The 20,721-nt window shown below is 32.7% G+C and overlaps 3 protein-coding genes across 3 annotated transcripts; 2 read left to right on the top strand and 1 right to left on the bottom strand.

Annotated features, from left to right (window-relative positions):
* Positions 1-3,075: 3,075 nt before the first annotated feature.
* LOC131637018 (inactive poly [ADP-ribose] polymerase RCD1-like) lies at positions 3,076-5,985 on the bottom strand. The gene is made up of 6 exons (XM_058907584.1): positions 4,931-5,985; positions 4,051-4,292; positions 3,744-3,808; positions 3,481-3,621; positions 3,307-3,402; positions 3,076-3,111 (listed from the first exon to the last, which is right to left on the bottom strand). Exons 1-6 carry the CDS (start codon positions 5,983-5,985, stop codon positions 3,076-3,078), a joined length of 1,635 nt encoding a protein of 544 aa, XP_058763567.1.
* Positions 5,986-10,863: 4,878 nt separating this feature from the next.
* LOC131637017 (uncharacterized) lies at positions 10,864-13,176 on the top strand. The gene is made up of 4 exons (XM_058907583.1): positions 10,864-11,538; positions 11,616-11,755; positions 12,248-12,560; positions 12,679-13,176. Exons 1-4 carry the CDS (start codon positions 10,864-10,866, stop codon positions 13,174-13,176), a joined length of 1,626 nt encoding a protein of 541 aa, XP_058763566.1.
* A 6-nt stretch (positions 13,177-13,182) lies between these two features.
* On the top strand, positions 13,183-13,999 carry LOC131637016 (uncharacterized). The gene is made up of 2 exons (XM_058907582.1): positions 13,183-13,457; positions 13,516-13,999. The coding sequence occupies exons 1-2, from the start codon at positions 13,183-13,185 to the stop codon at positions 13,997-13,999; spliced, it is 759 nt and encodes a 252-aa protein (XP_058763565.1).
* The last annotated feature ends 6,722 nt before the right edge of the window (positions 14,000-20,721 follow it).

Here is a 20,721-nt window from a genome sequence, read left to right as displayed (position 1 = left end):
GATTTTTTCATAATTTTATCAATAATTGTTTTTGAACAATAAAAATTATTTTATTTGCCTTATACGGTTTGCCTGGCCTTTATTTTTTCTATTAATCCGGTTAACTTTTGTCCCATTCGGGGTTTTCCATTTGCCTCTCCCTTTTTATGTGTTTGCCTAAATTATTACTATTTTAATTTTTGATCAGCCACGTTATAATTGTTGAGGTCTTTAATGCACTAATTTTTCTCTTCTTCGTGCCTAATTTTCAGGGTTAACCAAGATCCTTCAGCCACACACCATACCAGATCAAAAAAATCTAAGTTTCTATTTTTTGTTTAACATCATTTTATGTTTATTTTGCTTTTGAATTAAAATAGGGTTTGCCTCAATAGCCAACGAATCTGTAATACACTAACCCTTATTTATTTTCCTTTTAATTTTCAGAATTGATCAAGGGTTCAAGGAAGATCAAGGCATTCAAGGATTTTGGTTAATTATTGTTCCCTCTTATTTTCTGCCTTTATTTCCCCCTCCCCGCAGGTGTTTATTGTAATAGCGTAGGACTTTTAATTTCTGCCTTTAATTTTTGCTTATTTTAAACTGCGTGGTTAGTAATCTTAGGGAGTGCAAGCCTTGAACTGAATTAGCATCACTAATTACAAGATAAATATCTGAATTAACCACCTGATTATGCCACACACACACCTTTAGGGTAATCCCTCTAGTTGCCTTGTTGCCTTATTACTGTTGCCTTATTACTGTTGCCTCGTTGCCTTAATTTTGTTGCCTAAAAATAGTCAAGTCCCCCAATTCTGAGGATACCTAAAGAAAATGTTGCCTTTAAAGTTATTGAAACTCTCTTGAGATTTCCTTATAAAGGATGATTGTCCCCATTGCTAAGGTATCCTCGCATGATGCCTAAAAAGATTAATGACTATTTTATCCTTCCCTAAGACTACCTGCCCTCTTTATGGCAGGGACAGTTTTATGGCGAACGATAACCTTCAATGACCCTTCAACATCCAATAAAAGGACTTCCTACCCTCCTATGGTATGGATAGCCCTGAAAAGCTAAAAGAACGAATTTTAAAACTTAGGGTAATTGCTTTTTAATTGCTTGCTCTTTTTCAAATTCAAATTCAAATTCAAAACCTTTTCCCACTTCTTTTCCAAAGAATCTTTTCAAAAAGACTACGCTTATTTACAAGCTAAAGTTCTTATTAAAATTTCTATTCACACCCCACTTTTCAAACAAATTCAAACATTTTGAAAACAAAGTGAGCTAAGCAATTAAGAGCCCATGGAAAACCATGGATGCAAAGGGTGCCTTACACCTTCCCTTTGTATAACCTACCCCCCGAACTCAAAATCTTTTCAAAAGGTCTTTTTCTGTTCTTTTAGCCTTTCTTTAAATTGGATAAAATAAAAGTCGGTGGCGACTCTTGCTTACCGCGACATTTTTTTAAAATCAGTTCACCGTATTACAGTTCCCAACGGTCATTTCCTCTCAGCGCCTATATATAGAAGTTTTGATTCAGAAGCAGACACAACACACTTGCACAAATACACCGAAACGCTATCAAACTCAAAATCAAAGAAGAACTTCATCTTCAACCTCACAACTTTGTAATATCTTAGTGAGTGTTAAGAACTAGAACTTAAGAGAAATATCACTTTGTGATTACAGCTTTATTAGAAGCAATCTAAACTCTTGTAACATTTATTTTTACATTGATTGTAAAAGGATTTCCTAGAGTGATCAAGTTGTGATCTATAGACTCTAGAAGACTTAGAGGGTATCTAAGTGGAGAACCATTGTAATCAGTTTGATTAGTGGATTAAATCCTCAGTTGAGGTAAATCACCTTGTCAGGGGTGGACTGGAGTAGTTTAGTTAATAACGAACCAAGATAAAAATAATTGTGTTATTTATTTTTATCTATCATTTTTGAGAAGTTACACTTATTCAATCCCCCTCTTTCTAAGTGTTTTTCACTCCTTCAAGATCAAGTTTTGTGTAATTCTCCTCACGGGTATTCAACTAACAAGATTCATAAACTACAACTTGGCTATTCTGTGTTAGAACACTTCTTAATCCTTTCATTAGGGAATCACATAAAACTTCATATCACATGTCCTCTGATAAGCTTTTAGCACTCACCATAGCAGCAACTATATACTTTCTCTCCTTGTGATTTCATAATCAGCTCAATTGTCCTTGCAATTTGTGTTTGTCTGAGTCTGAGCTCCATCTTACAATCCACCTTCAATCACGTTCCTTAGCCACATTCAAATGGAAGTTCCATACACAACTGAATCGCGAGTCGAACAATCAATTATTTATTTTTGAGCACTTCATACTACACAACACCAAAAGAATTTCCACAGTATCCATGTCTAATGATCTTGATCTCGAAGCAGGAACATTGATTGATTTCACACATCACTGCAACATGTTGTCACTGATTGCACCCTCCTGTAATCATCAATAGCCGCATCATACTCACTTGCATAAATTATTACATACTAAATAGAATTTTCACAATGAAATTAACAAAATCTCCTCTGAACAATATCCTTCATAGTGAGTTTTTCTTCCACTTTTACTCACAAAAGGCACCAGCTTCATTTGAATTTTACCGAAGTCAAATTATGCTTACAAATATGATATGAAAAGAGAGTCAACAAGCCATAAAAGCTAGATAATTTATGAAAAAACATTGTTGAAACCAAAAACAATGACAGTTATAACAAGATATGTTGAAACCAAAAACATCTTCTCTAATTACATATTGGATCAAACAAGAGCGTATTGAAACCAATATAAAGTGAAAATAATATAATGCATCTTTGATTAATGGAATTCATTATAAAACCATAAAATATGAACGTCGACAGTACACCTGATTCAAAATAAACTCATATTAAATTCCAATAGAAATTATGGACTACAGTTCCAAATTAAAACTCGAAATTAGGATGATAAAAAAGTTAAAATGACATGGCATTTCTCCTAGTAGCAAAAAATGTCACAACTTCATCTTGACAATAGTTAACTCCAACTAAAAGATCTCCACCTCCTTGTTAGAAATTCCTAGTTATGCCGTCCAGGATCATTGTTTGATGGTCCCTACAAGAAACAAATTAAGCATTAGGCGCCATAATCAACTTTTAAAATATAGCTCTTATTATTTCATGATAAAAACATTGAGTATAATATTTGCAACTGCAACTTCAAGTTAATTCACTTTGAGATATAAACACAATACAAGAAAATGCTTACTTCAAAGCCAAATTAAACTTTTAGAATATAGAAATTTGGTACCTTGTTTTGAAGATTAATTACTACAGATCTTAGTATATTATCTCCAACAATTGAACGCAACTTTTTCACAAATTCATCGTAGGAAATCTCCTTTGCCTGCACAAGTACGAAATGACACATTACAAACATCTCATCATATAAGACATAAGAATCAATTGCAACTACTTTACATACCACCAATTCTGTATAGTGTGCTTTTATCAGAAGCATGTGTTTCGAAGGAACCTTGGGTCTAATAGCGGTGAATAACATCGGAAAGGGAATCCATGGCAACCTTAGAGCTTTTGATGTATTAGGCACACTAGCGGCATTTACCTGAGGCATCTCACAAATCAATTTTTTTCATTAAAACTATAAGGAAGAACATTATAGGTATAGTAAAAAAATCTCAAAAGTTAAAAAACATAAAGATGTAAATCTCATATGAGATAACTTACGGTATCCAACGTAGAATAGTTATTTCCAGGAATTTTTTTCTCCTTCTCATTTAAACATGTATTTCCTGTGAGAAAAAAAGAAGGTGTTGTGATCAATTTGTTTAGAAAGAAATAGAAATCGTACTGCAGCCTAGCAGAATAAACAACTTGTTGTTTCGTAAAACTTGAGTGAAGCTATTAGTAGGTTGAAAATTATCACAAATTAATTAGTTTGTCAATGATTAATCTCTACAGGCTTCAGTACTAATTATGTAATGCTAAAATGTACAACATGGGGTAAATTTTTTCTTAACAAAGAGTACATTACCTGCTGCTTTCCAAGGAGCCTTGAAGCTAACAACATATTCTGGAAAGATATGAGTTTTCATATTCATATTCCAAACTACATAGTAATTTGGTTGTTGAATGTCATCAACTCCGTTATCATATTCGCAACCACTGGGACGAATCTGTTTAGTGCCACGACAAAGAGGCTCCATGTTCCCCATTATTACGCGACAAAGGAGCAAGTGCCTAACCCCATTTTCGTCAACATCACAATAAAGGGCACTGTAAATATAGCATAATTGAATTATTTAAGCATTCCAATAAAATAATCTATAGAAATAAGTTAGATAATAATGTGTAAAGTTTGAAATAAAGAACAATATCCTTATAACCCTCCGCTCACAGATAAAGGATTGAAGCATAACACAACTTATAACTAGTGTTGGACTAGAAACTATACAAGTACCAAATACAGAACATTTTCAATAATCATCGGGAACATGATCGACTTTATATAAATGAGATGTAATTTATGCATTTACAATGCCTCTATATATAATTTTTCAATACAAAATTAAATATTAGTACTACTCAAAGTCATGAAGACTTCAAACAGAGAGTAGTGTAGAACATGACATAGATAAAGTATGAAGTATGGAGTAAATGAGAGAATGATGGTAAGAGAAATTTATAACATAAGATTGAATAAGAGAAAACTAAAGCTATGTTATAATTTAGTATGAAGGGAATTTAATGAGTTGTTTTATTTCACCGTAAAGGATCAACTTACTCACTATCCTAACCACTATAAAAATCTCATATGCATATAGTAATTTGTTTTTATCCAGACAAACTTATATCATTACTATTAGGAGTGTTTAAAAGACTATAAATTCAAAGTTTATCGTATGAAAACTTACCAGGCATAAGGGTGGATTACAGCAGCAAGATGAATACCTAAGCCGTATATGAACTTGGATGACAAAAGTGCATTGTGGCCAAGCCCGTATTCCATCATTGTAGACAATTCATTTTTAGAACATGCAAGCCAACCATATCGAACATTAGCATCACTGTGAAGTAATTTCGTGATATCAGCTTGCTTTTGGAATAACTCCAGCCGCGCTTGCATTAAGCTTCCTAAGTTGCGGTAAACATCAACGATGTCGCCCTCACTAATGCCGAAAGTAGCCATTCTTGTGAGAAACAAATGTTGTACAGAATCTACATCCAGTCTTCCATATATAGGTTCAGTATAAGCATCTATATCTATTTCTCTATATTGGTTAGAAGTTGCCTCAACATTTACATTTCTCATTTTGTTTGTGGTATGTTGACCATTAATTTTTATATCCTTAACTAAAGCATTAGAGTCCCCACTATACTTCACCAATTTGGATTCATCAGCCCCATTAAGTTCATTTGATAAATTATATTTAAGCTCTTGTTTCTCTTTCCCACCATGACTTTCCCTACCCTCCTTCTCGCCCAGGATATTGGATTCTTCATCGGATCCAACAAAAAGTTCAGGGAAAAAGCAGTTCCCGGCCTCATCAATCCAAGCAATAGGCTGTTGCAAACCCGTTTGTAAATTTACATTACACATATGCAAAAAATCTAGCACAACTTTCTTGCCATCTACCTCTACCTCCACAAATGCCTTCTTGATTTCGAAATCTTTCTTAATCAAGTCAACAAAATCCTCTGGATAGTCTGACCAGTCACCATTATTAAAGAACATCAAACGTTTGGGCAGCCCACTTTTCTTATAGTTCAAAAAATACTTAACCAAATACTTTGAAATAGCAGGACTAGAGTTAGTTGGTTGTCTCTCATCTCCAACCAATCTCATTTGTTTGACGGTTAAGTTTGTTGGTTCCAAAACTTCAGTCAAATGTGCAACACGTCGGATATACCGCTTTCTTTTCCCATTGAGTGTAGCTCCATCCAATACCTTTGGAGATTTGTCTGCCATTTTTGTCTACTAGATGAACACCTAGAGACACACTCAAATCCAAAAGCTCAAGCTCTCGTAATAATAATAAATAATAAAAATATAATATTGACATAATAAAGAATAAAGAGTAAGTCATAAGAACAAGTAATCTGAAACAATTGCACATGTGAAATATTGCAACAGTAAAATCTCTATAAAAAATTCAAAAAATAATAAATATTAAACTAAAAAAACATGCCACAAGAATAATCTATAGAACTTAAGCTAAATATTAAATCCAACTTAAAAAACTTTACAGAAACAATCTAATCTAATGAACGTGATAAAGTCTAATCATTCAAGAAAAATTTATTCAATTCTACGTCAAATACTTTCAACAATTAAATATCATTTCAATATCATGGCACTAAGAACATTCCCACCCAAGACAAAACAAGTTCAAAGGATAATTCAACAATAATATTAAAATAATTTAAAGGATAATTCTGACCAAAGAAATTGTAATTAAAATTTTGAAATATTACTTCCACAGCAAAATCACCCCAAAATTTGATGAAAAACAAACAAATAAGCTAAAATTAAAACGAAATAAAATTACAATTAATTTAAACTGAAAACAAAAGAACAACCCAAACTAAAAACAAAAACTAAAACTAAGTAATTAAAAAAGACAGTGCTTTGTGGTTACCTGAATATATTTTGTAAATTTTAATTGTGCTTTTAATGGGTACTGCTAAGGGTACTATTTATATTGTTCTGGATTTAAAACATTTCAGAGAATTGAATGTATGCCACCATGTCTGAAAAGGAAAAATATTAAAATTAGAGATTTCCATCCTTAGAATTTTAGGTTCCATAATTTTACCTAATATAGCATCCATTTTCTTTTTTCACTATTAACTCTTATTAGTTTTTTTCTTTCTTCTTATGTTTTATTCTTCTAGAATATGCTATTTCTATTTTTTTATTTGATTTTTCAAAGTTTGTTATATCATAAATATTTTTCTTTAAATGTGAAATTCACGCATGGTTGTTTGTAACAAATTTCCAAATTATTATTACATTAAAATAATAAACTTTAATAGAATTAATAAATTTTATAGAAATATATGACTATTTTATTTTAATTCGATCTTAGCTTTTATAAATTTTTATTTAAAAAATAGTTTTAATAATGTTATATTGATTTAACAAAAACTAAATTATTTTCTAATTTATTTATTGGGATGGTGTGATGGAATATTTTTTCTACTGAATTATTATAAAAATGGTACGGTATAAATGTTATTTAGCAAGAGTTCTATTTTTTTAGTAGGCTTTGGTTTTCCCTAACTACATTTTGATTCATAATTTTTAAATAAACTAAATCTACTCTTTTGTAACTTATTTCCTATAAATTTACAATTGTTATAAAAGTAACACGATATTAAATTATTTATAAGAAATATTTTATTAGGTATATAGTTATTGGTTTTTTGGAATGTTTTAGAAACATTTTGAAAAATTATATATATTTATAGGAATAGTCTTTAATAACTATAGAATAGTTTAATAAAATTTATTTTTTTCTATGGTCATTCATTTGTTTCGTATTTTGTTTTTTCAATCTTTTGATCTTGCAAAATTATTCTACCAATTATTTTAATAGTATAATATCCTAATAGAATTATCTATATTTTCCTTTTTAAAGTTTTTTCTATCATACTTTAATTTCATTACCAAATTATATTCCATAATCATTTTTTTTTTACCCAATGCTATATTTTTACCATTTTTTTTATTTAATTTTCTTTAGCTTTTAAATGTGAGATCACCAGTTTTACAATAAAGTGTTATAAATAGGCTTAATCATCATCATCTTTAGATATCTCAAATTCATTGTTTTTCATTCAACCCATGTGTAAGGTTGACACTTTAAGCCTCTTATCATCGTCAATGGATACAAGAAAGGTTAGAAGTTATATTTTTTGTTGAGTGTAGATTTTAATTTCAATCATCTAGCTAACGTATTCAATAACTTCAAGTTAAATTTATATTAAAAATTTTCTTATCTCTTCGTTCTGACATTCAGCATGTCAATTTATAATCGCTTGGAATTTTAATAATAATTTGACATACATAAATGGTGTTGTGTTTAAATTATTTAGACCAATTAAATTGTTGAATAGGGTTTTATGTTAACATTTGTTGGGACTCTTCTTCTGACAATGATAACAAAGGTTGTAAATTTATTTAAACAAAACTTAAAGTTCTAAATAGTTTAAGATACTGAATTTTAATTTTAGCATTTATACGCGAGTGTCTCTTTTTCAGATAGATTTCAATTCCATATCCTACGAAATTGTGAATAACGTCCATTAATACATATTTGACAAGTGTGTCAAACTCTGTTCTCATCAAGAATTGTACATGTATCAAATTGAAAATCTATTTTAATATTTTTATGTTATATCATATATTTGTTAGCTAGATATATATTTTAACTGACATGAGTTTTTACCCAAAAAGTAGATTTATGCATTAAAATTTACGGGTTAATGAAAATAAACCGTATTGCATAGTATCTATTTTTTTTAAAATAAATTTCATACTTTTAATAAGGCAAATTCTTTGGTACCCATGAGTTTAAGTTGGGTATCAGTACCCTTAGTGCAAATTGTATTTAAAATTTAATTTATTTTAAAATAAAATAAAATATAAGAGTGATGTGGCATTGAATTCATCTATTTGATTGGTTCAAGGTACCGGTACCCAACTAAATTCAAGAGTACGGGAGTGTTCACCTTTTAATAATCGTCTAAAGGTTCTCTAGGTTTGTGCGTCCATTCAACTTTTGTTTACAATATTGTAAATAAATTTTTATTTGCTTTATGAAAAACAAACTTCTCTTATTATAACCTCCGACAAATAATTATATAATACCCACCAGTTCAATTGTGCTTCACTTCATCCTACAAATTTAGGGTTTCTTCAAAACATTTAACTTTGGCATAGCCAACCATCATGATGCTTTTAGTCACCACATGAGACCAATACTTTCATATAAGTCTTCTCCTCCATGACCCAAAGGCTAAATCAATGTTATACATTGATAAAAAAAATGATTTTGGACTTGAGAGTTATGGAAGAGATTACTTCTATGCAAGCTCGGCCTACTATGGTAACGTAGCTAGTTGATGGATCACTGTGTCAAGATTAATTGTTTTGAGCAATCCCTAAATTTATACGATTAAGTGATGCACAAGTCTATTTGTATGTGTCTTATAATAATTTGTTATAACTTATAGAAATAAAGTTTTATTTGATGAAATTTCTGTTATATCCCAAAAAATAATTTATAGTCAATTAAAATAAAATCTATATAATTGTAACTGTTCTGGACTGGGCCAAGATTAGACTCAATCTATTTTCGGCACACTTAGCCTTAGAGGCCCAAACCCTTTTGTGCCCCATAAGTGGGCCTGGAATGCTCGTCTCCACTATGCTCGACATAATACTCCTCGTGAACTGTCTGACTCCCGGCAAGGATGCTCCCCGCGAGCATCCCCTCTGCCGAGGACCCTGCTCTCCGCGAGCACTCTCTCCGCCGAGGACCCTGCTCTTCGTAGGGCTCTTTCACATCCAACCCCCCGAATAATGCGGAGTCCACGTGGTCCCTAAAAGACCGCGTCTCCCTTAAACTTCGGAGCGGTTAACCAGGACAGAGGGCACTCACGCACCTCCGATATTTCCGTCCAGGAAACCTGGTAGTCTCCTAATTGGGCATGGGTATCCAACCCAAATAGCGTGATCATGGCCCAGCGCTGGGGGCTATAAATACCCTCTTTCACTAAAGGGTCAGGTATTCACTTCTTTCTAAATCTTAGCTTGTACTTGCATTCCTTCGCTCGTTTCCTTACTTTGGCAGCGGAGTACCTTGCAGGTACACCCCCTTTTTTTCACTCCTCGAAGACCCAGTTCCGAGCAGCCCGTGATGATTCTTCTGATCCGGTACGATCAGTAACATCCCTATTTATTTAAGCATGTCTATTTATACGTTAAGAATTATTAAAAGGAAATGCTTAGATTGGAACTATATGGCAAACTTGTTATTTTCACATAGTTGATGGACAATATGGTCATTGATCATGGAAGGAACCACTTAAGGGCTTATTTGGATGCAAACCTCATTCTTATGTGATGCCAAAAAAGATTTGGAAGAGAGAAAGAGAGGATACGTGAAAGAAGGAGAAGAAGAGATAGAAGGAAGTTGTCATCACAAGATCACTCTCCATAGATGCATGCTTGAGACCTTGATGGTTTTGGATGGAGAAGCAATGATCAAGGGCAGGAGCAAATATCATCATCTCTGTCTCACCACAATCAAATCAGAATCTCCATGAAATTGAGGTGAGTTCCGTAGTTAGAACTTGGGTAGGTTTGGGGGTTTTTGTGAAATTGCATGATATCGGGGTTAGAGTGAGAATGACCAATTGCATGTTAATTTAATCGGTCATATATGTGTTCTTTTGATGCAATTGTATGCTATGGAATATTGAAATATGATGGGGTTCGAATTTGGATTGTTGAGAACCTAAGGATGAGTTAGAACACTTTTGGGACTGGTTTAATGCAAGAAATATGTGATTTTTTCTTCTGGTTCAGTGAGCAATCGGTTGCAGGGGTTAAACAATCGATTGCAATGTGTAAATTTGCAATTCCGCGCTTCTGGTTAAGTGAGCAATTGATTGCACACCAGTGTAAATCGATTACACCTGACAGAAAATCATCCCTTTATTGTTTCAACCATAACTGGAGTTCCGTAACTCAGAATTGGGCGCCGTTGGAGGCATTGGAAAGCTAACTAAAACTAAGTCTGACCACTTCCCTATTTTGCTCACTATTAATTTTGGAAAAATGGACATTAGAAGCCAATTCAAATTTCTTAAAATGTGGACTCTTAATGATGATTGTGCCAGGTTGATAAAGGATACTTGGAATGCTCTTATTGTTGGCTGCCCTATGTACATTCTAGACAAAAAACTTAGGATTCTTAAATCTAGACTTAAGAAGTGGAACAAATTTACCTTTGGCAATGTTCATGACAATGTTAAAGTGGCTGAATGTAATCTTAATGACATTCAACAGCAAATACAAAGCCTAGGGTACTCTGACAATTTGCAGGTGCTGGAAGCTAAAGCTCAACATGAGTTTGAAAAAGCTTTAAATATGGAGGAAGAACTTTGGAGGGAGAAAGCTAGAATCAAATGGCACTTACAAGGTGATAGAAACACAAACTACTTTCATACCTATGCTAAAATTAAAAGAAAAACTAAAATGATATATTCCTTATTGATTGATGGTAAGATAGAAACCAATCATATTCTTCTTGAAAAGCATATTGAATCTCATTTCAAAGAACTCTTTAATTATGATTTTAGGGGTCAAGCTTTTGATCTTATTGATAGAGTCATCCCTAAGCTTGTCAATGATCAGACCAATGACATGCTATTGAGACTGCCTAGCCCAGAGGAGATCCAAGCTGCTATTCTTAACCTTAATATTGACTTTGCACCTAGGCCAGATGGTTTGGTGCCATTTTCTATCTTAAGAATTGGGATATCATTAGTCTAGATGTCATAAATGATGTTAAACAATTTTTTTTGCAGGGATGGATTTTGCCCAATTTTAATGCCAATACTCTTATTATGCTTCCTAAAATCAAAGAGAATAATAGCATTGGCAACTATAGACCAATAGCTATGGCAAATTTTAAGTATAAACTCATTTTAAAAATCTTAGCTGATAGGTGATCTTCAATTCTTCCCTCTATCATTTCTCCTGAGCAAAAGGGCTTCATTGCAGGTAGGAGTATTAAAGATGGTATATGCCTTACTTCAGAGGTTATAAGTCTTTTAGGCAATAAAAGTTTCAGTGGAAATGTTGCCCTCAAAATTGATATTTTAAAAGCCTTTGACTCTCTTAATTGGGACTTTATTATCAAAACTCTAAAAGCTTTTCGGTTTAGTCAAAATTATTGTTCTTGGATTCACATTATTATTTATTCTGCTAACATTTCTACTGGATTCAATGGCAAGCAAGTAGGATATTTCAAGTACTCCAATGGGGTGAGGCAGGGAGACCCCCTATCACCTCTCCTTTTCTGTCTGGCTGGGGATGTTTTGAGTGGATCCATTACTGACCTGGTGAATTCAAACCAAATGAACCTCATACAAGCCAATAAATCTTGCAAGGTTCCTTCTCATACTTTATTTGTTGATCACATCATGATCTTTTGCAGGGGAGATACAAAATCTCTTACTCCAATCTCCAACCTTTTGAAGGGCTATGCTCAGTGCTCTGGGCAGATTTGCAACTCAACAAAGTCAATCATTTATGTTGGGGGCATGTCTATGGAAAGACACTGCAGGCTGGCAGAAATCATAGGCTTTTCCAAAGCTTCTCCTCCTTTCCTCTACCTTGGTGTCCCCTTTTTCATTGGTAAACCTAAAGCTAATAACTTCAATTTCCTTGCAGATAACATCAAGATCAAATTGGCTACTTGGAAAGCTAACTTGTTGTCCATGGCTGGAAGGGTCATTCTAGTCAAGACTGTAATCCATAGTATGATGGTCCACTTCATCAGCATCTACAACTGGCCTTCAAGCATCATCAAAAGCATTGACAAATGGATGAGGAATTTCATTTGGAGTGGAAATGTGGGAAAAAAAGAAGCTAGTTACTATTGCTTGGAAGAAGTGCTGTTTGAAGAAATCCGAAGGAAGTCTTGGCATCATATCTTTGAAACACTACAACTTAGCTACTAACATCCATTTGTGCTGGCTTTTCCTTAATCAAAATCAATCTTGGGCTAAACTTCTAGCAGCTAGGGTTAAAAGAGGCTCCAAGTTGATAAAGTACTCCATCAAATCTTCATTGTGGAAAGGATTCAAAGAGGTTTATGATAAGGTTGTTGAGAACAGCATCTGGGTGATTGGGAATGGTTTGAAAACTAACTTCTGGCTGGACAATTGGACTGGTGAAATTCTGGCCTTCAAATACAAAATCCCTGAACAATTTCACTCAAATCTCAAAAACTATGCTGCTAACTATTGGACTAACAACTCCTGGGCTCTCCATGACAACATCCAGCTTGCCTTCCCTGGCCTTCTATCCCTCATATCATATTTCTCTGTTGCTGATTTGGCTTTTGAGGATTCCTTGATCTAGAGAAATATGGAAGGAGGAAGGCTGTCAATCAAACATGCTTATGACATGGTCACTAAAACCTCAGGCTCGACAAAATATTCAGATTTCCCATGGGATCAAGACTCAGCCCCTGCTCACTCCATGATGGTTTGGAAACTGATGCACAATAGAGTTTCCACTGATGAGAATCTTTTCATCCGTTGTTTCTCTTTCCCTTCTATACGCTCTCTATGCCAAAATGCTGCTGAAACAACTCCTAATCTCTTCTTCACATATGATTTTACGAGGAAAATCTGGCTTTGGTTTAGTGAAAAGTTGAACATATCCTACACTATTAATTGCATTGCTGATTGCCTCAAGGTTTTACAAGTCTTGGAGCCTGCAGGCACTTATAGTCATCAGAGCTAGCACTGTTTTTACTTTTTACCAAATCTGGCAAGAAAGAAACAATAGAAGATTTCATGAGAGTGTTACTCATTGGAAGCACCGCATCTCAAATATAGCAGCCAGGGATAAAATGGTGGGTACCTTAACTTCCAAGAAATCCCATAGCTATGTGAGTAGTTTTTCTATTCTTAAAGCTTTTGACATTGACATCCATCAGCGTAATCCTCTAACCACCGTGGAATTCATTTGGTGCCCACCTAATCGTGGTTGGATCAAGTGCAACATTGATGGTGTTGCTTCGGGCAATCCGTATTTAGCCACTTGTGGAGGTCTGTTCAGGGACGACAAAGTAACTCATTTGACCAGTTTTGGTGTGTTTCTTGGCAATGGCAGCTCTGTCTTCGCAGAGTTTATGGCGGCAATCCTAGCTATAGAGAAAGCTAAGGAAATGAACTAGAACAAGTTATGGCTGGAAATAGACTGCATGTTAGTAGTAAAGGCTTTTGCAAATTTTCATTTGGTGCCATGGATTCTCAAGTCTCGTTGGCTTACGTGTTGGGCGTGCACTCTCAGAGTTAATTTTATTATATTGCATATCTTTTGAGAGGTCAATTTTTGTGCGAATATCCTGGATAATATAGGGTTGAAAAGCAAATGCTTTACTTGGTTTAATTTTATTCATGGAGACATTAGACCGGATACTTGTTAGACAAGGCGGGTACCTCTAGGTTTAGGCTTTGTAAGTAAGAGATTTTGGCTTGGTCCCCCTCTTGTGTCTCTTGTATCCTCTTTCTTTTGTTTTTAATATAATCTTTTTTTTGTTTAAAAAAAAAACTTTGTCAAATCTATTACAATTTATTTATATAACATTTATTATGATTTTAATTTAATAATAATTTGGAAATCTGTTGCAAACAAACATTCATGAATTTAAGATTAAAACGCGATGTGGTGTGGAGTTGTAAAGCTCCTATTTGGAGGTGGTATTTTATTGGAAACATTCCTCATACCAATTGTAACTTTTATGAATTTGACAAAAACCCTTTGTTTTACTTAAGTTAGGTTTCAATTGGTGGGTAATTTCTCCCTCGAAGTTTTCGCCTCATCTTTTGTAATCTTGTTTAGTGAACTTTTGTTCCCATCAATATAACTTGTTTAACAAAAATTAACATTAAAAGAAAATAATTATGATATAACAAATTTTGATAAATCAAATTAAAAAATAAAAAATAGCACATTCTAGAAGAATAAAACATAAGAAGAAAGTAGAAAACAAATACAGTGAACACATGATAAGTGTTAAATCAGCAAAAGAACCGTTGAGCAATATAAGAGTTGACACTGGAGAAAGAAAATGGATGAGATGCTGAGTAACATTATGGAACCTTAAAAATGAATCCTGCATATTTTTGTGGCAAAAGGGAACTGAAGAGTTCCTCCGACCAAGTTAAATTAGACACTAATACTATTGTATGAAATTTTGAAAAGTCTAAAATATTGTAGTGGATTGACATATTTGACTTATAACCACCACACAATTCAGTTTGAACACCACATCTCTATCTAAAAAATTTAAGATATTAAATATATATATATATATGAGTCTTGTTAACTATTTATAGTTGAACATCTACTTTTTATTTATCATGGAACCCCTAACTCATATTTGATAAAGTGAGATTCTTACTATAAAGTAAGTAACACTATTTTAAAACAAATGAGTGTTCCAAACAAATTTATGAGTGGAAGTTCTTTTCCATATCATGATAATTTGGATGCATAACAATATACATGCAAGAAAAAAATGAAAGAAATTATTCTTTTAAAATTTAGGCAACATATTTGATGTTGTGTTCTTTGAGATTAATCATTAATTAATATATAAATCTAAAGAACTACAATTCTTAAGAGAGGGAAAATAAACGCCACTACAACGGCCAAGGGCTACTACAGCGCTTTTTTTGGGCTACTAAAGCGCTTAAAAGCGCTGCCAAAGCCAGCGCTGCCGTAGGTAACGACAGCGCTTTTGAAAGCGCTCTCGTAGCCCCTCCTATAGCAGCGCTTTTATCCAGAAAAGCGCTCTCGTATCCCCCCCTATAGCAGCGCTTTTTTCAGAAAGCGCTCTTGTACCCCCCACCTATAGCAGCGCTTTTTCAAGAAGCGCTTTCGTAGGTTGCGCATTTTTTTTTTATGCTTTTTTTTTTATCTTAGGCAGCGCATTTTTTTTTATTTTTTATGCTTTTTTTTTATTTTTTATGCTTTTTTTTATTTTTTATGTTTTTTTTTTATCTTAGGCATTTTTTTTATTTTTTATGCTTTTTTTTACCATTATATACCAAAATAAAATATATTATATATATATATATATATATATATATATATATATATATATATATATATATATATATATATATATACCATGGATAAAATACCATTATATACCAAAATAAAAGATATACACCATTAATATAAGCCCGAAATTCGTGTCCTCTGCATAATCACATGTTTACTAACAGATACATATATAATTAAATCATCAACAGAATATAAGCCCGAAATTCTCAAAATCCACCGAGCGCACGGTCCTGGACCTGCAAAGTATGAACAGAACAATACGGTCAATTAAAACAATCCCCACAAAGTTTCAAAACAGTCTTAAAATATATACCCCTAATAATGCACCAAACACAAACTATGTAATCACGACCATGCTCAGCAAAAACAATCTAAACTTGAGTACATGGTTGAAGACCATTTAGAATGAAATTATAAAACAAACAATTTTGACTAGTGAAGTTTAGTACTCAAGAAGCTGAACACCATTCATACCACATAAAAAACTTTTAGTCTCTTTGTCCACTTTAAGTACTAACATGCAGTGAATAGAATTTAACTCCCTTATCCAAGTAAAAAGTATCCCACACCATCGTTATATCAAATCAAATCAAATATTAGAAACACATATATGTCTTCACTCTTCATCATCTAAAGAAAAGACTATTGAACTGTGTAGAACATGTCTTCACTTTTCATCATCTAAAAAAAAAGACTATTTCAGTTTAATATATTATATTAGACTCTCCGTTTCTTATTTAATAGAAACACAAAAGTCAAATTTTAATTCTTAGTCTTCATAGAAAACAATACACCACTAAAATTAAATGAATTATCCACAAAATACTGGAACTAAGAAAATATAATTTAACATTTTATAATTCCTTTAAAATATACAAAAACTAACAGGATCATTTGAACATCACTTTATAAAATTGAAGGATTGAACATGTCGCAACTTTTCGAAGCCATAGTAACCAGACTTTTTCTATAAGCACTTAAGGTAAAAATAAAAGTCTAGAAACATAAACTATCGTTTTGATTGAATGAGTCAATTGAGAGAGTGATTGTTACCTACAGGAAGTTAACTCGGAATTTTGTGATTCTCCCTTAAGGCTTCCATACTACATAGCCATCACAGGTGCAACATATCTCATATTTTCATTCTCCCAACATTATCTTCAATGAGAAATTGATTAGGAGCTTCTGCAATTGTAAAAACAAAATAGATGAAGTATCATCCATGCATAAAAACAGAGTGTTCTGATACACTTAATAAACATAAGCATAATCTTTTTCACTAAATGTGTATAATTTTTCAAATAGGAAAATAATAGATGAAGAACTTACATGTTTATAACTATGTAGAGAGTGATAAAACAATTGAGAAATTGCTAATCAACTTAACACATTAAATTAAAAAAGAAATAGATTTAATTTGCTTCCAATCTAAATGAATGCTAAGAATAGGTATGTTTGGGAGGAAAATTGTACAGGAATTTCTATGATTTATACAGCAAAAACATGACTTATGCTCAACGGTTCTCCTACTTCAGCTTAACTGAGCTTCTAGAAATCAATCTATTAGACAACTCCAAAGCAATATATGCAGACCTACCTACCACCGACCAGCAAGAACAAATAAAACTCAGCAAATCCTTGATCTGTTCAATCATCATCTGAATCTGCAAAACAAGAAAAGAAAAAGACTCCCTTAAGCTAAAATAAGGTACAAATTTACCCAAGACACAGTAGATGCTGGAAACTGAATGCAATAACTAGACAAAGTTTTGATTGCAATAATTAAAACAAAGTAGGTATACAGGACTAAGAACCAAGATTTAACTAATACAAAATGATTGAGAGTAGAATAACCGTAAGCATATCACAAACTTGGGGTAATAGAAGGCTCAAAGTAGGCATCTTTAACAAAGTCCAATGAAATCAACAAAAACAAATAGACAAACCTTGTTGTTCTAATAATCCAAAGAGGAAAGAAAATTAGCCCCAATTCTATCAGGTTCACTCAGATCTCTTTCAATGACATGCACTCTTCGTCCATCCTATATGGCACAGTAATTTACACAGTAACAAAAACAATATCAACAATTAAAATCACAATACCTTCCCGAGAGTATGAGCCAAAGCCGCGCCGGTGATACCGGCTCCAACAATAATAACATTGGCGCCACGGTTAAGCTTCTTCGATTTAATTTCTCTGGCATCAGTCGTCACGTTTTCCCCAGTCGGCTTCACCGGCTTAGCGAAATTTCTCTCCCCGGAGAAAACCAAACTGTACAACGCAAATAAACTCAAAACGGAACTTAAAATCCAACCGAGCAAATACAGATTCATTATAGAAGATGAAGCAAAACAAGTTACGACGGTAACGACGGCGGAGATGAAAACATGTTTCTTCGTCGGTGAGAGTGTGATGGGGTTTCAGCGGCGGAGAAGAAGAAGAACTGAGGAAATATAGAAGATGAAGAACAATGACTTTTAGGGTTTCAGCGGCGGAGAAGAAGAAGAACTGAGGAAATATGGAAGATGAAGAACATTGACTTTTAGGGTTTCAGCATCGGAGAAGAAGAGGAACTAAGGAAATATGGGAGAAGAAGAGGAACTGAGGAAATATTGAGGAAATATGGCAAAATGCGTGTTTGTTTTAATTTGTTTTAAAAATTTTAATTTTAAATGAGCTACGAGAGCGCTTTTCAAAAGCGCCTTTGTAACTAGACCTATACCAGCGCTTTTTAGAATAAAAGCGCTTTCGTATCCTACCCCTATACCAGCGCTTTTAAAAGCGCTTTCATAACCCCACCTATAAGAGCGCTTTATAAAAGCGCTTTCATAACACCCCCTATAAGAGCGCTTTTAAAAAGCGCTTTCATAACCCCCCCTATAAGAGCGTTTTTTTCCCGTGTTTTTTAATTTTGTTTTTAGCGAAACCTACGAAAGCGCTTTTGCCTAAAAACGCTTTCGTAGATGTGCTGCTAAAAGACTAATTTGGCGTAGTGCGCCTTAACTTACATTTTTTCAATAATTGTGTGATGTAACAAACGAATGATTTTTCTCCTCTTAAGAATCTCTATTACTATCGAGCACTCGGCAAAAAGCTTAAATTCAGAAATCAAGAGAAAAAAATTCAATTAGGCTTTTAAAAAAATTATTTGAAATAAAGTTGAATGACTAACTCCTACATCTAATTTTTTTCTAACGACGCGCTTTTAGAGTTTTGGGATAAAAAATAGAAAATTGTGTATTTTTTTTAAACAAATGGTATAATTTAATTGAGAAAAATTGATGGAATTCAATAGTTGATTTTTTATTTTAAAGAAGACATTGACCTGAATCATACGCATATATAAATTTTAATAATATACTATATTTTTACTACAATTTTGAAGAAAATAAATGAAGATCTTCACTTATATTTTTTTTAATAATTGTGTGATGTAAGGAGATTTCGAAACCCAAAGGTTGATTATTTTTCCTTTTAGAATCTCAATTTACTTTCAAGCTCTAGTTCTCGGAAAAAGGCTCAGTTCATAAACCAGTAGAAAAACATGGAATTAGTCGTTTAAAAGAATAATTTATAATATAGAAAAAAAATACTTGCATACCAAATTTCTTACCGATGTTATGCAGTTTGGGAAATTGAAAGCCTATAATTCTCAAGAGAGATAAAATGAAGGCCTTACATTTTTTTTCACTTATTGTGTGATGCAACAAGATCTCAAACCTCGGCGATTGATTTTCCTCTTCTTCAAAAAGTTCAATTTTAGAAACCAATTGGAGAAAATGTAATCAGACTTTTAAAATAATGATGTAAAATAAAAAGATATAATAAAGATAAATGAATGAATCTCATACCTAAATTTTTATTGACGACACACGGTTATAGTGGTGTTTGAAAAATGCAAATCATATACTCTTTTTAACAAATGGTGTAATTTAGATAACAATAGATTGAGAAAAATTAATAGACTTCAATAGTTTTTGTTAGTTTCAAAACCAATAAAGACTAATATCATAAGGATATAAGAATTTTAATAATATACTGTATTATCTTTTCACTACAATTTTGAGGAAAATAAATAAAGATCTCTACTTACATATTTTTTTAATAACTATGTGACACAACATATCTCGAACCACGAAGTTTGATTTTTCTCTTTTCGAAATTTCTATGTACTTTCACGGAATAACACTCAACAAAAGGCTCTAATCATAAAAAAAATATATATATGGAATCAATCTTTTGAAAAATTAATTTGAAATATAGATGAAGAAAGAATCGTAAACCTAATTTCTTATTGATGTTGTGCGGCTAGGATTTGGATGTTAGAAAATTATAAATGGTGTAATTTAAATTGTTATAAGGAAGAGTCAGTGGACTATAATTCCTTTTCAGATTTCAAGGATAAGGAGAATTATGATCACAAAGATATTGCTAAGAAATAAAGAATAAAATGAATTAAAGAATTTAAGAAGTATTCAACCCTTTCTCGAAGGTCCACTATTGGCTTAGATTATTATTTATTATTTAGTTTTCTAAAAAAAAGTTGGCCTCCAAAAATGTCCATAATCTATATGTATTCATTTTTAGAATTGATTTTTATTAATTTTTATAATTTTTAATATATTTTTATATTTACTAGAATGAATCTCCTGCATTTATAATATTGTCAAAACTTGTTGTGAATTCAATGCCAAGAACAAAGTATAAAACAAGGAAGAATAAAGGACAAGGAAGAAGAGGAACACAAGAATTGGTTATAACTGTTATTCTTTCACTTTCTCTTAAAACAAGATTACAAGTTTACAAGAATAACAAATAACCTC

This window comes from Vicia villosa, unplaced genomic scaffold (assembly GCF_029867415.1).
Source record: "Vicia villosa cultivar HV-30 ecotype Madison, WI unplaced genomic scaffold, Vvil1.0 ctg.001890F_1_1, whole genome shotgun sequence".
NCBI classification, from domain to species: domain Eukaryota; kingdom Viridiplantae; phylum Streptophyta; class Magnoliopsida; order Fabales; family Fabaceae; genus Vicia; species Vicia villosa.
This window is presented reverse-complemented; position numbering and strand designations above follow the sequence as displayed.

Bases quoted from the DNA above. Each gene is read 5' to 3' on its own strand.
- LOC131637018 (XM_058907584.1), bottom strand. From the start codon at position 5,985: ATGGCAGACAAATCTCCAAAGGTATTGGATGGAGCTACACTCAATGGG. The intron at 3,622-3,743 runs GTAAGTTATCTC...GAGATGCCTCAG, and splicing joins ACTATTCTACGTTGGATACC to GTAAATGCCGCTAGTGTGCC. The intron at 3,112-3,306 runs GTACCAAATTTC...TGTTTCTTGTAG, and splicing joins TAATTAATCTTCAAAACAAG to GGACCATCAAACAATGATCC.
- LOC131637017 (XM_058907583.1), top strand. From the start codon at position 10,864: ATGGACATTAGAAGCCAATTCAAATTTCTTAAAATGTGGACTCTTAAT. The intron at 11,539-11,615 runs GTGCCATTTTCT...TTTTTTTTGCAG, and splicing joins CACCTAGGCCAGATGGTTTG to GGATGGATTTTGCCCAATTT. The intron at 11,756-12,247 runs GTGATCTTCAAT...GATCTTTTGCAG, and splicing joins TTAAAAATCTTAGCTGATAG to GGGAGATACAAAATCTCTTA.
- LOC131637016 (XM_058907582.1), top strand. From the start codon at position 13,183: ATGGAAGGAGGAAGGCTGTCAATCAAACATGCTTATGACATGGTCACT. The intron at 13,458-13,515 runs GTTTAGTGAAAA...GATTGCCTCAAG, and splicing joins ACGAGGAAAATCTGGCTTTG to GTTTTACAAGTCTTGGAGCC.